We start from the raw sequence: 18,262 nt of genomic DNA, 5'->3' as shown, positions 1-18,262 counted from the left end.
GCCAGGTGAAATAAGACAGACACAAAAGGACGAATACTGTATGATTCCACTTCTATGAGGTACCTGGGATCATCAAACTCAGAAAGTAGAATGGAGTTTTCCAGGTGCTGTGAGGGGAGAAGAGATTGGGAAGTTGGTGTTTAAGGGGGACCAAGTTTCAGTTGTATAAGAGGAAGAGTTCTGAAGAAGGATAGTGGTGATGGTTACACAATGTGAATACCACTGAGTTGCTGCTGACTGCCACTGAATTTTACACTTAAAAATGGTTAGCATGGTAAATTTTATGCTACATATATTTTACTACGATAGAAATGAATGAATGCATGGATGAGCAAAAGAAAGAATGAAAAAATCTTTTAGAGGCACAGATAGAAGCTTGACTGTCTTGAAGAGGGGACAAGTTAGCAAGTAGGCAGAAGGTCCTATTATAAGTTAGAGGTCAGGAACATCATTGTCTTTCTGGAAGAGAATCTAACTGATGTTAATCCTTTGCTGATGCAGTGAAACCCACACTACTGAACTTCAGGAGGAGGGAGGATGCACGAGGTTGGTTGGAAGAGGCTGCTGGGGCAGATTTTCCAGCCAGCATAGTACACCATGGATAATTTCAGCTTCAGAGGAGACTCTCTGCAAGCATTCAAAGTCTGGCCACGTAATTTCTGTGCTCCTGGCCTCTAGTCCACAGCTCCGCCAAGTCACTCGTAATGATAGCTCAGAGCTAGCCGTGGACAAGCCACTGCCCATGAGCAACCTGGACAGACTCAGATGTTCAGAGCCCATTATTTCTTGAGAGCTGCTAATCTCCAGCGCCAGGCTTCCCTTCCAATTACATGCTGCTCGGCCTTGCAGCAGGGGAAGGAAGGGATGGGGTCTGGGCAGCTGCCAGGATTAGTCATGCAGGGCCAAATTCATTTTCAGCAGGGTGGGTGAGCATCTGCTCTGTTTTAGCAACATGGCAGATCATTCCTCACTACCTCTGTACAACTTTTTAAAAACACCCACCCACTAGAAAAGATCAACTGAAATGAAATCTGCTGGAGTAGAGTAGAAGATATACCACTCAAGTGGGTGGACTAATTTCATTTTTTTTTCCCCCGGCGTGGGGTGGGAAGTTATTCAACATGGTAAACATAATTCCATCTGTTGGGAGTTGTGCTTGTCATCTCAAAAGCAAGAGGTGGCTAGCAAATGCTGCCTACTAGGAAGAGGAATGTGAGGGATGTATACCTCGGTACAGACGTTTTCTAACAAGCTCATGTTCCAGGTTTACCAAGTGGTATGCTTAAGTTGATACAAAACAGAAGTTAGTGGTAGGATGTTCAATCAACAAGTTAATCACCAACCATCTAGAAAAGGAGACAAGACCAATAATAGGCAGGAAATGATCAAAGGACAGAGGATATGGTACACACTTGTAGTGCTGTTGCCATTCAGAGAGGAAATAGTCTCTCCAACCCAAACCTTTTCTCCAAGCAATGTCTGTTCTGCAGCCCAAACTCAATCCGTCCCAAAGTCGATTCTTAATTTGTTACCAACCATTTTGTTCCAAACCTATTTTTCTCCCAGTCGTCTCCCCCACGGTAAAGGCTGCATGAACTACTTCTGCCTGCATCCTCAGGCTGAAGCCACCCAACCATCCCTTCCCTGACAGCTCCCAGATGCACTGGCCTCCTTCCCTTTCCTGGGACAGGACAAGGTCTCAGGGCTTTGGTACACACAGTTCCTGCCTGGGACACTCTACTCCTGGTCACTGCACCCTGAATCTTCCATGTCCAGCTCCTTCTCAAAACCCCCTCTCCTCAAGAGGAGTCCCACCCAGCTCCTCCGGGGGCTGAGGCAGGAAGAGGATCACTTGAGCCCAGGAGTTTGAGGCCCACCTGGGCAACACAGGGAGATCCCATCTCTTTAAAAAGAGTGGGTTCCTTTTCTCTCCTATACCTCCTGCACTCACTTCCATGCCTACTGCCATTTATCATAATACTTTGTCTCACTTTCGTATTCATGTTCACTGCTCCCCTTTAGCACTGAGCTATCTGAAACAGCATGGCCTTCACCCATCTGCCCCTGGGACCTGGCACAGCATATAGGGTGAGCATCTGTTATTTGTGAAATGCAACAGTTGCAGAGGCAGTGGTCACAAAAGGCTCATGAGAAGGTAAACTAAATCAGACATATCAGGAGGAATAGAATTTCATAGTTACTACCTTGTCTTCCACTTGAAAGAAACAGCCCGAAGGTCAAAAAATAAAAAATGCTCACTACAGCAGCTAACACATAGGGAGCACTTATGTGCCAGGCACTATTTTAAGTATTTGCCACGTATTAACCCATCTTATTCTCAAAACAGCCCTAGATAAACTAGCACTCCCATTTTACAGATGAAGTAACAGGCACAGAAAGATTGAGAACTGATGTAAGGTCACAAAGCTAGTGATGGCTGAGCCAGGATCCCAACCCAGGCAGGCTGGCTCCAACCACTGTGCCCTGCAGGGACCCTTGTAGCAGCTCCTCTCCCTCACTTCCCAGTGAGGTCTCAACCTCCTGTTCCCTCCACTCCACTGAGAAGATTCCTGCCTTGACCACCAATGATCTCTCAGCTGCTAACCCCAATAAGCACTTATTTTTTGTGTGACATCCATAGAGCGGCTTCCTGGCTTAGCACTTTCACATACATCAAATAGCAACAAGAAAGAATCCAAGGGCTCAGGAGTTCCAATATCCAGGAAAAACTCCAGCCCACAATGTACTATCTACTCCTGTTCCTTGCACTCCTGAGCTCCCCCCACCCTCTGCCCAGGACTCGCTCTTACCGTTTCATCTTCCAGTCTGAGCTGCAGGCTCTTGTCTCCTTCTTTGTAGTCCTTGGTTAACTCAGCTGAGCGCCATACCTCATCAGGGTCAGGGATCCAGACCCTTGTGCACTGAAAGATTAAAACAGAAGAAACTTAGATACAGAACAAAGCTCTCAGATTTCTAAATGTATGTCACTACCTAGAAAGGGCCCATCAGGAGAACTTCTAAAGCTATCTGCATGCCTCTCCCCACCTTCTCATTTCAGGACACAACGTGATCCAATATCATGATAACGGGAACAACTCACAGGACTGGTAGCAGAAGGCACCTTTTAGATGTTAAAAGAACGCTGCAGATCAATGAAATCAAAATTCTACCCAAGAGACTGCTGAGCCTGCATTTGTTTATATACACTAGATATTGCACCATATCTCAAAGGGTGTTACAAAATAGCGATGTCAGAGGGAGTTATTTAGCAGGCTACAAACAAAACGGCACAGGCAAAAGCCAAGACAGTACAGCAAATGTTCAAAGCTTGGGAATCTCTGCTCTGATATTCTGCATTCAGAGACAGTCATTTTCCTGCAGAAGTGAAAGACAGTGGTCAGGAAATGGAAAGTGCATTTAAGTGTCCTCAAGTTGTCAGCCACCTCAATTTATCTGTCCACTCCTTTTCTTTTTTTCAGATGCGGTCTCACTCTGTTATCCAGGCTAGCATGCAGTGGTGTGATCACAGGTTACTGCAGCCTCCAACTCCTGTGATCCTCCCATCTCAGCCTCCCAAAGTGTTGGGATGACAGACAGGAGCCACCATGCCCGGCCTATTTGTCCATTCTTTAAGCCACAAACCCAAAACTTTCACTCACCCTCCCCAAGCAGCTATCCTGATTTGCAGATAAAGTCATTGAATAGGGCCAAGTTCAGGCCGGAAAGAACACAGCCCTTGGTAAAGCAGTGATACAGGATTAACTGTCAGTGACTTGCCCAGCACATTCTCAACATAACTAGGGGGTTCCCAGCCCTGTTTGCAGTCAGAATCACCTGGGGAGCCTGGAAAATATTAATTCTTGGCTGTACCTCAGACACCTCAGTCAGGATCTGAGGTGACATAAAAGTTCCCAGAGACACTAACAAGTACTGAATGGCAGCATCTGGATCTCCTGGCATCCCACCGCACAGCTGTCAGAATTTCTGCATTTTCATCTCATAGGTAGGCAACTTCCACAGGGCCTATTTTCTGTAGAAGCTGTCAGTGTACAGGCACACACACATACATCTGGCTTCTTGGCCACAGAATATTATCAGGAAACCTGAAATAAATGGTTCTTTTGACCAAAAGCTCAACCAGAACATGTGCTTGGGTCAGCATCATCCACTTCACTCCTGGAGTGACAGCTGAGCACAGACCCTGGGCCAGTCTGTTAACTGTGCACATGCAGCCAGATGGCTTTATTTTGGTCCTTTTTTTTTTTTTTTCAAAGCAGTGTTTTCCTCCAGGTAATCAGAGGCCTTTTTTTCTTTTAAAAGCAAGATCCTGACCCCTCCTACACTTGCCTCTAATTCACTATGGAGCAGTGAAAGTTGTAAGGCAATAGAATCAGAATACCAGTCAATGAGAAAGCAAACATCGACCACTTTGCATCCTTGACATCCCAACTCAGGGTACAAGCCAAAGTCATCTGTTTCATTACTAAGAAACAAATTCACAGAATCTTAACCTTCTTCCTGCTTCTTGAGCCTGCTGCCTTATGGCAAGATATTGCCATATCTTTATAGTAAAATAATATAGAGCTTTATAATAACAAAGAGCTTTATAGCATCTGAGAGCTCCCGAGTAAAATATAAAGAAGGTTCTGAGATACCTCCAGAGAAAACTTTCGGAGCATTTGCTGACCTTAACTGTCAACATTTCTTCTACCCCCAGGTGTCCTCACTTTCTCCACTATCGTTTAAGCCCACCATCCATCCAGCTGTGATGACCTGTAAGCTCCTGTCCCTAAGCTTCACGTGAGTGCCCATCCTTCAGCCTCACCACAGCTCTCTCATCACTGAGTTCCACTCCTGAGACTCCCCCTTCAGCCAGCACACCCAAGAAATTTTACCTAAAGCAAAGTCTCCACTCCGTGTAAATCATGTCAGGAATGGCTCAAGATAACAGAATGAGGAATAACCAGAAAGGAACAGGAAAATCCCAATAGGAACTGAATGGAGGTGATGTTGTGTAGATCCTGGAAGCCAGGGAGCCCAGTCCCAGCTCAGCCAAGGACTCTGATGGTCATCACCCTGTGGCCCATATGCCACTCATGGAGTGGTTAGTTGCATCTAGCACTGAAGAATCTCATTGCCTGGCTCAATCTCAACTTTTATTGTAGGGGAGTTCATGTACCTTTCTAGTTATATAAATCTCTCTAAAGAGACTGAGAACACCTGGTAGGCATACAATTGGCTTCTCATGTTGTCCCACACCCACAAAAACTACCACAACATAAGGGGCACAGTGGGACTCCAATGTTACTTTAGCTCTTTGCTCCTCCAAGTGAGGACCTCAGCATCGTCATCACCTAGGAGCAGGTTATAAGCGTAGAATTTCAGCTTCCCCCAGACTCACTGTATCAGAATCCTCATACTAACTGCTTACTCTTCCATTACTGCAACATCATCTCACTCTTCCCGCCTTTGAGAATACATCAGCAAACTACAGCTGTGGGACAAATCTAGCACACTGCCTGTATTGCCTGTTTTTGTACAGCCCATGAGTTAAGAATGGTTGAAAAAAGCTCAAAAGAAGGATATTCACGTAACATGAAAAAAATTACATGAAAGTCAAATTCTGATGCCCATAAATCAAGTTTCCTGGGAACACAGCCACATTCATTCATTCATTGATATATTATCTATGTAATACTTTCACATTTTAATGCTAGGATTGAAGGCCAGGTACAGTGGTTCATGCCTATCATTCTAGCATTTTGGGAGCAGAGGCAGGAAGATCATTTGAGGATAGGAGTTTGAGACTGGCCTGGGCAACATAGCAAGACCCTGTCTCTACAAAACTTAAAAAAAAAAAAAAGAAAAAAAAAGCCAGATGTGGTGGTGCATGCTTGTAGTCCTAGCTATTCAGAAGGCTGAGGCATGAGGGTCCCTGGAGCCAAGAAGCTCAAGGTTACAGTGAGCTATGATTGTGCCACTGCACTCCAGCCTGGACAACAAAATGAGACTCTGTCTCAAAAAACAAAAAGTAATGACAGAGACCCTATGGTTCAAAGCCATTTAAAAAACATAGTAGGCCAGGCACAATGGCTCACACCTGTAATCCCAGCACTTTGGGAAGTCGAGGTGGGCAGATCATTTGAGCTCAGGAGTTCGAAACCAGCCTGGCCAACACGGCAAAACCCCATCTCTACTAAAATTACAAAAATTATTCATGCATGGTGGTGGGTGCCTGTAATCCCAGCTACTCGGGAGGCTGAAGCAGGAGAATTGCTTGAGTCTGGGAGGCAGAGGTTGCGTCAGCAGAGATCGTATCACTGCACTGCAGCCTGGGTGACAGAGCAAGACTCTGCCTCAGAGAAAACACACACACACACACACAGTAAAATGTTTACTCTCTGATCCTTTACAGGAAAGCATGCCAACCTCTGTCCTTGTACTTACTATTTCCTCAGGCCACAGTGCCCTTCCTCACTTGTCCATGTGGGCAGGGTCCAACTTCCAGCACCATCTCCTCACCGATAACTTCCTTCCCTGTTACCCATAGAGTTAGCCCTACCCAACTGTAACCTGCCACTATAAATTCTTCTATGATTAGCTTTCCTTCTGGTTTTGCAGTCATTTCTTTCACATTAGTTTCATCTCATTACAGCAAGGTCTTTCAAATCTACTGTTGGGCATCTTTGTATCCCTGTGATCTAGCACACCCTGGCATGGAACAGATGCTCACTAAATGTTCATGCTGAGTACAGGAATCAGTGAACAGAGAATGTTCATTCATGGGGCACCTGGTTTATACCTAAAACACATTGTGATAAGTACCATGTAACCAAGTACGAACACGGAGATCTAGCTCCTGAACCTAAGGGACGTATATCTAGTTGGGTCGATAACTCACATAAAAATATGCCCTAATGGGGTGATGTGACCAACTCCTAGGGAGAGTAACATCTATCCAGTGGAGAGAAGGAAGACAGGGAGAGAGGGGGAAACAAGTTAATGCCGACTTTGTTAGAGAGAAAGTTGGTAGCCAAATTCTTGCATGACGTTTAAAAGGATTTTCTATATGCAGATCTGATAAAGCAAACTTTAGACGCAAATCTAGTAAATATTTGGCCACAAGATATGTGTCTGGTCAATCTCTGCAATAAAGACACATGGACACACATTGAGATTACAGCAGTTCATTGTTAAATCAGAATGAAGTGAACCCTCTGTTCTGTGCAGGATGGTTCACAGCTGCCACGTCCCCGCTTGGCCTCCTCACTTTTATCTTACTTTATGGATTCTCAGCTTAAAGTGTCTATAAATTACTGAGCAGGGCGGTTTACCCAATGTCATTCATCCTGCATATAATGAGAAATTTATAGATCTTCCAAGAGAAATTTTAACCATAATCAAATTTTGCCTTACATGCTGGCTTTGTGAACAACCCCGCCAACCCACCACCTCAAGGAAGACGCATTACTTCTGTAATCAAGTACAAAGCAGTATATGATGAGTATAAAATATATGGCCAAGAAACAGACACGTGAACTAAGAAGGGAGAGACAAGACTACAGTAGCTGGGAAAGACCTGAGGAAGGCAGATGTGATCTGAGCTTTGGAGATGGAAAGATTCGGAGGGGAAGGGTTTCTTTTTGGAGCAATGAAAGTGTTTTGGTAACCAGACAGAGATAGTGGTTGCAAAACACTGAATGTACTAAATGCCAAATTGTTCACTTTAAAATGGTTAGTTTTATATTATGTAAATTTTTTCTCAGTTTAAACACACACACACACACACACTGTTCTGGTTGTAGAGAATGCAAACAGTATCCTGTACACACTCTCTCCTGGCATCAGTTCTCATTACAAGTCTATGAAAAAGCAGTAAAATATTTTCACAGAAAGCCATTATTTTATGAGCCAGACAAACTCTCTAGAACCAAGGATCTGTGTTGCCTCTTAATTTTTTCTCACCTTCAAGGAATGTCTTCAAACAAATCTGACCTCTACCAGATTTACTGTAAGCCAACAGACTGTAAGACAGACAAATTCACTCATACAACCCAATTACCATGCCACTCAATTTGTCACTATCCTATTTTAACAACACTTAATTCCATCATATCAAAGTAAATAAAAGAGCAAGTCTGACCTAATTATCAAAGAAAAGCTTGTGATTTTTGGAAAGTTCTTTTGAAAAGAGCCCCACATATTTCCTAGAGAAGGCAGATGCCTACATCAAATGTAAATGCATTAGTACCAAGCTATTCTCCAACCCTCTGTTCCTTTCTTCCACTGCAGGGCCAGCTCCAGCACCTGTTCTCCTACATACGCGGCGGGAGGGAGTGGCCATCTATGACAAGAGCCTCAATCCTGACTACACATCAGAACCACCTAGGGAGCTTTCACAAATTCCCATGCCAGGCAACACCCCATCGTACTTTTAACAGTCTCTGGGGGTGGGAACCAGGTAGTGTTTTCTGAAGCTCCCCTGATGAATTCAATATGCAAACAAGTTGAAAATGTAATTCTGTGTGGCTGACTGGGTAACAGATTTGAAGGGTATCACAGACCCTCATGTGCTACAGGTCTCTCCCCACCAGTCTGTGGTTAAACATTAAACTCCAGCTTGCAGATTATTTCCCCAGAGCTAAAGAACTCTTTCCCAAAAAGCCCCAGCTAAAAGGCAAATACAGTGTTCAGAGGAGCACAGCATTTACCCATGTATATGAATTATCAGGCAGTATAGCACTGTGGTCAAGTGTGTGGGTTCTAGAGTCAGATAGCTTTGAGAAGGAATTCTAACCACCACTTAATAGCTTGTGTAAGTTGATGAATGGGTCTGAGCCTCAGTTTCCTTAGCTGAACAACAGGTAAAAGTTCTATCTACCTCGTGAAGTGTTCTAACAATTAAATGAGAGCCAACTATTAAAGCACGTAAGTATTAGGCAATGATGATGATGATGGTGATATTACTATACAGTTTTGTCTAGAAATCCTGATGGGATTTTGGATAGAAATAGAAAATGAGAAAAGGAAAATAAGAAACCTAATGTGGTCCATGTTACTGGGATCGTTTAGATGTCCTGTAGGTCATAATACATGGGTAGCCATGCCTTACCTTAAAAATCAATACCTACTTCTACTCCAAAAACCTGAGAGAAGTGATTCTCAATGCTGGCTGGCATATAACAATTATCCGCAGATCTTCAGATCTTTAAAAAACAAAACCACTAACACCCATATCCCACACTTGAATAATTAAATCTCAGGGGGTAGGGCCCAAACACTGTATTTTTTAAAAACTTCCCACGTGATGAATGCACTGTCAGAATTCAAACTCCTATCTCAGAGTGAACCCCAGGTGCCAAGATGGACCTTCAGGGAAAAGAGAACAGGGACATTTGAAACCTGCACTCCCTGGAATTAATAATAATGCTACTTCCATCTCCTCCTACTAACATAAGTAATCTTAAGTATTTGCATCATTTCAACTTAGTTTCAAAACTGAGTTAGGATGAGCAGAGTTATCACTTCTCTTTTGTACAGGAGAAACCTGCGGGTTAAAAGTACTGAATAATTTGCCCAAGTTGCCAAGAGCTTAGTCAAAAGCAGGCCTGGAGAAAAGACCTCAGGCTGTAAGTCCTCCACTGTCTACCCCACTCCTGGAGAAATATTGATTTGCTTACAGCAGCCCAGAGTCCTGCTGAGCATGTATTTTCTACAGGTAAAGTGATTTGTAATTACATATGAAAAAAAAAGTACAAATGCCCATTAACAACGACACACCAAGTTAAGCCACAGGTAGTTTCAGCATTAAGCATCAGGCAGGCTGAAGTTTCAGTTGCAACAAAGCCTTGACCAGAAACAGAGTAGTCTGGGCAGAGTTCCCTGGGAATGGACAAAGGACCCCACAGCCTAACTTGATAGCTGGCAGTATAAACTCCCTGTCCATTCCTGTGATTAGGGGACCAAGAACAAGAACACTGGTCTGTTCAGAAGAAAGAAGGAAGAAAAAACATTTCTAAACTAATAGTTTCATTTAACACCAGCAAAACAGCAGTTTCCCAAGTGGCTTGGTACCTGGAAGGATACTGCTGTGTTGTAGGAACTATGAAAACACCTTTCCTAACTGTGCTTGCAGGAAGTGGGTCACACTCCACTCTTTTGCAAGGTAAGAATTTAGAAGATAAAGACTAAGCCTTGCACCCCCTCCAAGTAGAGCTTCTCACAATCATTTCTACAGGTACCACTGTCTGAAGGAGTGTTCATGGACCCAGACACCACATTCTGAAACCAGTGGTGGTGATTAGTCCTGCAAATTTGGGGAGCCCAAATCAAGAACATTCCCACTGGTATGCTGTTGGTCATCTTCCCTTCACATTTATTGGGCTGGGTTCCCACTATGGGAGACAGAAGAGCAAGGAGGTGAAGAGTCAGATATAGGGTGCTAGACCCCACTCCCATTATCAGGTAAGGGTCTACACGTCTGAGGCTGGGCTTCCTCAGAAGGCATTTCCTCATCTGGTGGAAATGTCTTCTGCACCAGGGTGGTTACGATTAAATAATGTATACAAAATATTTGGCCCAGTATCTGGCACATTTTAAGTGTTCAGTAGTTCTTACTATCACAGGACTCAGGCCCTGGGAGGGAATAAAACCAGAGAGAACTCCCTCCAGGAACGCACAGATAGCCAAATAATCCCAACAGAACCATGCGCATATAAGTGTCATGGGAACAGAGAACCTCAGTGCTTCCAGATTATTTCCTGAGTTAATTCCTCCTCCCCCAGCGGCGAGTCATGCTTCTGAATTTCCATTTACTCACTTCCATTAAAGGCTTTCTGATCCAGTAATAACCTTCCCCTTTCCCCAAATGCTTTCCACTGGAAAGCTCCCTGTAATTTAGAGCCACAAGGAATTACATGTAAATGTCCTGTTTGTCCAGAGCCCCTACATAACTAAAAATTAAGGTATGATTTCTGAGCCAATTAGGTAGATTCCCAAGTCCCACCCAGATGCCTCCCTATCTTGCTGCTGTTTTTCTTAAATGACAGAGAACCAGGGTAAGCAGAGCACTGGGAGAAAGAACTATAACATAATACACACACAGATGGGGACAGCAGAGAGCCACTGAGAACCTGGGGGGAGAGGAGAAAAAAGCAGAGAAGAAAGTCACTCTGATGTGGTAACTGCATAGTCACATAGCATGATTATAACAACATTCAACATTCCCTACCATTTAAATGAAACAAAAGTCAATTATAACCAAAAGGCAAATCCAAATGCTATAGGTATCATATCATCTCAACCCAGTTTCTTGAGAAAAGAGTCAACTTTCTGTGATACCTCATTGTGTCAGTCACAATTCCATCTTCTCTATCACACATTCTATATCTGTATTTGAAGCTAATAAAGAATCGAGTCTCCATGTGACTGATGAAGGCAAAATTTACCTGTTTACTGCCCTGCAAATGTAGTTTAACAGAGTAAGCAGTGTGTTCTCAAGTGATGAATTGACAAGATGGGAAGCGTTTGGTGTATGAGGAACACTGAGGAGTCATTTTATCCAGCTGGTGTATACCAGTAGTATACTTGTTGGTGAGGGAAGCAGTGATAGCGGAGGCTTAGAAATACCTATCAAGCAGTGTGGTAATACTCTCACTTCAAGACTTCCCACGATCTACTTGGACAACAGACATATCAGTTTAGTACCTTCTGCATGTCCACTTCCAATGAACTTGGAGTGTAAATCCTTGAGTCTGAATTGAGCACAAGGGAACATTCTTTGGAGACTGTGAATGACCTACTGGCCTAAGTGGCAAGATCACTGAGAGCTCCTATTTAAAAAGGGGTGTGTCCACAGTAAGTCAACTTTTTAAGGCTGCAATGCAGAATCCATTTAACCTGCTTGCCAAAAAAACTAAAAAAGATTTCCTCAAAGCTAGTGCATATCATGCAGCTAAAGGATATGTCCAGATCCAATCAAGTAGCTAAAACTGTTAAAATCCTACTTCCATAATTCAGCTCCTAGACTCTCAATGCTCCCTAAACACAACAACCAAGTATATGAATTAAGCAATCTACTGTCATATTAAAAATCATTAAGTCACTTAAGATAGTTTTCCAGAGCATACCACCTTCATTTTAAAAGCTCACTGACATAATCCAACTTTTTAAATCCATATCTGATTCTATCACAGGATAGTTGTTTTCATCTTCATCCAGTGGATTTATATCCTCATCTCTATAAAAGACCAGTATATTGCTTTCCCCAGAGAAACAACCTTAACAGTTTATGATCACCATAACGCTTACTGAAAGGTCATAGCCCTATAAATATTTATGCAGCCTAAGTTTGCTTCTTTTTTCTTTTTAAAAACCTGTTCCATTACTTGACCTCTCTAAGCAACCAAAGCAAGCACTGACAGAAGTTAATTTAGGCTAAGTTCTCTTCTGCAAACCACTTCATTGACCAAAATAATTAAGAGAAAGCATAGGAGCACCACTCTTTCCTAAGAAATAACTTGGGGGAAACTGTACCTTGTATTTGAGTGCATGAGTTGGTTTTTCCTTACTCTGTCTTCAAGAGATGACATATCTCAGAACTTACCCACCTCACATGCTTGCATCTGGGACTCAAGTGAGCTCTCAGTTTTCCTTCCACAGGAGCATGTCAGTCTCCCCCATCTCCAATTATTCAAATACCTATCTTTGAAGCTGTTCAATAAACATTCAACTCCTGTATGTCCCTAATAGGCTACCAAGGCTTACAGACTGGAGCATGGACTCCAGTTCACCTAATCCTCTACAAGTATTTACTGAACACCTCTGCACAACAGCCAGGTACTGTGCGAGGTGCTGGACACAGTAAAGAGGAGACATGATGTCTTAGTCTGTTTTCACACTGCTATAAAGAAATACCAGAGCCTGGGTAACTTATATAGGAAAGAGGTTTCATTCACTCAGTTCTGCATGGCTAGGGAGGCCTCAGGAAACTTACAATCACAGTGGAAGGTGAAGCAGCAGTAAGCACCTTCTTCACAAAGTGACAGGAAAAGAAAAAGTGCAGGGGAAACTGCCACTGATAAAACCATCAGATCTCATGAGAACTCACTCACTGTATAAAAAGTAGCATGGGGAAAACCACCCCCGTGATCCAATCACCTCCCACCAGGTCCCTCCCTTGACATAGCGGGATTACAGTTCAAGATGAGACTTGGGTGAGGGGTACAGCCAAACCGTATCACAGGGCCCTTCAAGGATCCCAGACTACATGCACCTAATCTCCTGCAATGGTCATAACTGCATCAACAGCACCAACATTGACAGCATGTGACAGGGGACCCGACCCCTGTGGATCATCAGGAAAGGCCTCACTGAAGATGATTCAAGCTGAATCCTAGATGGATAAGGAGGTAGCTGGGCAAGACATGGAAGGGAGTGGTTTCCAGGCTGAGAGGATACCTGTGTGACAAGTCTGGGGCATCAAGGAGAAGGGCTTGCTAAGGAATTGAAAGAGGGCCAGTGTGGGTTGGACACAGAGGACAGTGGTGAAAGCGGCTCAGAATGACACTGGCAAAGGTGCAGAAGCCAGATCCAGTAGGTTCTTAGGGGTCACATTACAGATTTTTTTAAAGTATTCTATAGGCAATGGAAAACTACACATGAATTTCAAACATGGGAAAGGACATGGTCAAAACTACATGATAAAAATAACAGATTTACAGATGGAGTATATATGGAAGAATTATTCTCAGTATGATAGTTGAGTCTTGCAATGTGCATAACTCCAGTCCCTTTCCTTTGTCCTCATACGAGCACTAACAATGAAAGGAAATCATGGACATCATTTGTCCTACCACTATCCCCAAATAAACTGTCTTTGAAACTCTGCCCCTGAATATTTCTTTTATTTGGTACTTGTATCACTCCCGATTGCTAAACTGCCATTCCTACCATACCTCTGTAGAAATACACTTATAAAGTTTTGAAACCTCTTTATTCATATATTATTTCATGTATCATCAACCAGGTCTACCAACTTTTTTCATTGCATTAGGCAATATGGAGCTAATTTGTTGTTTAAGAGGGTTGAATGGAAAAGTTTAATGCTAAGAATAGAGAAGAAATGTTCAGCCTAGGTACATTAGCAAAATGGCACAATAATACCATCTAAAATTCTAGGATATCAGAAGAAAGGAAAAAATGTTCCCAAATCAACACACATACTGAGTAGCAGCCATGAAACCAATTGTGACTTTCGAGCTAGGAAAGGTAAGTGGGTATCTGCTGCTTAAATTACTGTTACCCTCAGACCTTAAAAAGATGCCTCAGATTTCCAACCTGCTTTTGAGATGAATTACTAAGCAGACACTATCTATAATATGGCCTGCCTATTTGGAACCGAATCATTCTCTGGAGAGCTCTATCTAGTGTTAATATCAAACAAATAGAGCTGTCGGATAACCATAGATCCCCTAGGATGACCACAGCTACCTCAAACTCCTCTAGGCCAAATGAACATGTTTTAGAGAGATTCAGGTGCAGCTTTATCCTGAAATGTCCTTTCATGTCCAGTTGAAAACTGTGTCTGCAACTTTAAAGATAACTGGCCTGACACTCTGTGTTCCTCATAAGAAAAGACTTAATAGAGTTTAGGAAGAGAGAAGCAGAGATGAGGTTGCGTGAAATGCACCCTTTTATTTATTTATTTATTTATTTATTTATTATTTATTTATTATTATTATACTTTAAGTTGTAGGGTACATGTGCATAACGTGCAGGTTTGTTACATATGTATACTTGTGCCATGTTGGTGTGCTGCACCCATCAACTCATCATTTACATCAGGTATAACTCCCATTGCAATCCCTCCCCCCTCCCCCCTCCCCATGATAGGCCCCTGTGTGTGATGTTCCCCTTCCTGAGTCCAAGTGATCTCATTGTTCAGTTCCCACCTATGAGTGAGAACATGCGGTGTTTGGTTTTCTGTTCTTGTGATAGTTTGCTAAGAATGATGGTTTCCAGCTGCATCCATGTCCCTACAAAGGACACAAACTCATCCTTTTTTATGGCTGCATAGTATTCCGTGGTGTATATGTGCCACATTTTCTTAATCCAATCTGTCACTGATGGACATTTGGATTGATTCCAAGTCTTTGCTATTGTGAATAGTGCCGCAATAAACATACGTGTGCATGTGTCTTTATAGCAGCATAATTTATAATCCTTTGGGTATATACCCAGTAATGGGATGGCTGGGTCATATGGTACATCTAGTTCTAGATCCTTGAGGAATCGCCATACTGTTTTCCATAATGGTTGAACTAGTTTACAATCCCACCAACAGTGTAAAAGTGTTCCTATTTCTCCACATCCTCTCCAGCACCTGTTGTTTCCTGACTTTTTAATGATCGCCATTCTAACTGGTGTGAGATGGTATCTCATTGTGGTTTTGATTTGCATTTCTCTGATGGCCAGTGATGATGAGCATTTTTTCATGTGTCTGTTGGCTGTATGAATGTCTTCTTTTGAGAAATGTCTGTTCATATCCTTTGCCCACTTTTTGATGGGGTTGTTTGTTTTTTTCTTGTAAATTTGTTTGAGTTCTTTGTAGGTTCTGGATATTAGCCCTTTGTCAGATGAGTAGATTGCAAAAATTTTCTCCCATTCTGTAGGTTGCCTGTTCACTCTGATGGTAGTTTCTTTTGCTGTGCAGAAGCTCTTTAATTTAATGAGATCCCATTTGTCAATTTTGGCTTTTGCTGCTGTTGCTTTTGGTGTTTTAGACATGAAGTCTTTGCCCACGCCTATGTCCTGAATGGTACTACCTAGGTTTTCCTCTAGGATTTTTATGGTATTAGGTCTAACATTTAAGTCTCTAATCCATCTTGAATTAATTTTCGTATAAGGAGTAAGGAAAGGATCCAGTTTCAGCTTTCTACTTATGGCTAGCCAATTTTCCCAGCACCATTTATTAAATAGGGAATCCTTTCCCCATTTCTTGTTTCTCTCAGGTTTGTCAAAGATCAGATGGCTGTAGATGTGTGGTATTATTTCTGAGGACTCTGTTCTGTTCCATTGGTCTATATCTCTGTTTTGGTACCAGTATCATGCTGTTTTGGTTACTGTAGCCTTGTAGTATAGTTTGAAGTCAGGTAGCGTGATGCCTCCAGCTTTGTTCTTTTGACTTAGGATTGTCTTGGAGATGCGGGCTCTTTTTTGGTTCCATATGAACTTTAAAGCAGTTTTTTCCAATTCTGTGAAGAAACTCATTGGTAGCTTGATGGGGATGGCATTGAATCTATAAATTACCTTTGGCAGTATGGCCATTTTCACGATATTGATTCTTCCTATCCATGAGCATGGTATGTTCTTCCATTTGTTTGTGTCCTCTTTTATTTCACTGAGCAGTGGTTTGTAGTTCTCCTTGAAGAGGTCCTTTACATCCCTTGTAAGTTGGATTCCTAGGTATTTGATTCTCTTTGAAGCAATTGTGAATGGAAGTTCATTCCTGATTTGGCTCTCTGTTTGTCTGTTACTGGTGTATAAGAATGCTTGTGATTTTTGCACATTAATTTTGTATCCTGAGACTTTGCTGAAGTTGCTTATCAGCTTAAGGAGATTTTGGGCTGAGACAATGGGGTTTTCTAAATATACAATCATGTCATCTGCAAACAGAAACAGTTTGACTTCTTCTTTTCCTAACTGAATAACCTTGATTTCTTTCTCTTGCCTAATTGCCCTAGCCAGAACTTCCAACACTATGTTGAATAGGAGTGGTGAGAGAGGGCATCCCTGTCTTGTGCCAGTTTTCAAAGGGAATTTTTCCAGTTTTTGCCCATTCAGTATGATATTGGCTGTGGGTTTGTCAAAAATAGCTCTTATTATTTTGAGGTACGTTCCATCAATACCGAATTTATTGAGCGTTTTTAGCATGAAGGGCTGTTGAATTTTGTCAAAAGCCTTTTCTGCATCTATTGAGATAATCATGTGGTTCTTGTCTTTGCTTCTGTTTATATGCTGGATTATGTTTATTGATTTGCGAATGTTGAACCAGCCGTGCATCCCAGGGATGAAGCCCACTTGATCATGGTGGATAAGCTTTTTGATGTGTTGCTGAATCCGGTTTGCCAGTATTTTATTGAGGATTTTTGCATCAATGTTCATCAGGGATATTGGTCTAAAATTCTCTTTTTTTGTTGTGTCTCTGCCAGGCTTTGGTATCAGGATGATGTTGGCCTCATAAAATGAGTTAGGGAGGATTCCCTCTTTTTCTATTGATTGGAATAGTTTCAGAAGGAATGGTACCAACTCCTCCTTGTACCTCTGGTAGAATTCAGCTGTGAATCCATCTGGTCCTGGACTTTTTTTGGTTGGTAGGCTATTAATTATTGCCTCAATTTCAGAGCCTGCTATTGGTCTATTCAGGGATTCAACTTCTTCCTGGTTTAGTCTTGGAAGAGTGTAAGTGTCCAGGAAATTATCCATTTCTTCTAGATTTTCCAGTTTATTTGCGTAGAGGTGTTTATAGTATTCTCTGATGGTAGTTTGTATTTCTGTGGGGTCGGTGGTGATATCCCCTTTATCATTTTTAATTGCGTCGATTTGATTCTTCTCTCTTTTCTTCTTTATTAGTCTTGCTAGTGGTCTGTCAATTTTGTTGATCTTTTCAAAAAACCAACTCCTGGATTCATTGATTTTTTGGAGAGTTTTTTGTGTCTCTATCTCCTTCAGTTCTGCTCTGATCTTAGTTATTTCTAGCCTTCTGCTAGCTTTCGAATGTGTTTGCTCTTGCTTCTCTAGTTCTTTTAATTGTGATGTTAGAGTGTGAATTTTAGATCTTTCCTGCTTTCTCTTGTGGGCATTTAGTGCTATAAATTTCCCTCTACACACTGCTTTAAATGTGTCCCAGAGATTCTGGTATGTTGTATCTTTGTTCTCATTGGTTTCAAAGAACATCTTTATTTCTGCCTTCATTTCGTTATGTACCCAGTAGTCATTCAGGAGCAGGTTGTTCAGTTTCCATGTAGTTGAGCGGTTTTGATTGAGTTTCTTAGTCCTGAGTTCTAGTTTGATTGCACTGTGGTCTGAGAGACAGTTTGTTATAATTTCTGTTCTTGTACATTTGCTGAGGAGTGCTTTACTTCCAATTACGTGGTCGATTTTGGAGTAAGTACGATGTGGTGCTGAGAAGAATGTATATTCTGTTGATTTGGGGTGGAGAGTTCTATAGATGTCTATTAGGTCTGCTTGCTGCAGAGATAAG

General features: G+C 42.2%; 1 protein-coding gene across 3 annotated transcripts in view; it reads right to left on the bottom strand.

Annotated features, from left to right (window-relative positions):
- MYO5B (myosin VB) overlaps positions 1-18,262 on the bottom strand; it is a 397,560-nt gene that overhangs the window by 246,319 nt on the left and 132,979 nt on the right. For all 3 annotated transcript variants that reach the window (XM_015121932.3, XM_015121933.3, XM_077975469.1), the window contains exon 2: positions 2,811-2,921. In XM_015121932.3, coding sequence (XP_014977418.1) covers positions 2,811-2,921 — 111 coding nt within the window. The remainder of the gene's footprint in view (positions 1-2,810; positions 2,922-18,262) is intronic.

This window comes from Macaca mulatta, chromosome 18, assembly GCF_049350105.2.
Source record: "Macaca mulatta isolate MMU2019108-1 chromosome 18, T2T-MMU8v2.0, whole genome shotgun sequence".
NCBI lineage: Eukaryota > Metazoa > Chordata > Mammalia > Primates > Cercopithecidae > Macaca > Macaca mulatta.
The sequence above is the reverse complement of the archived record's forward strand: the minus strand, read 5'-3'. Positions and strand labels throughout refer to the sequence as shown.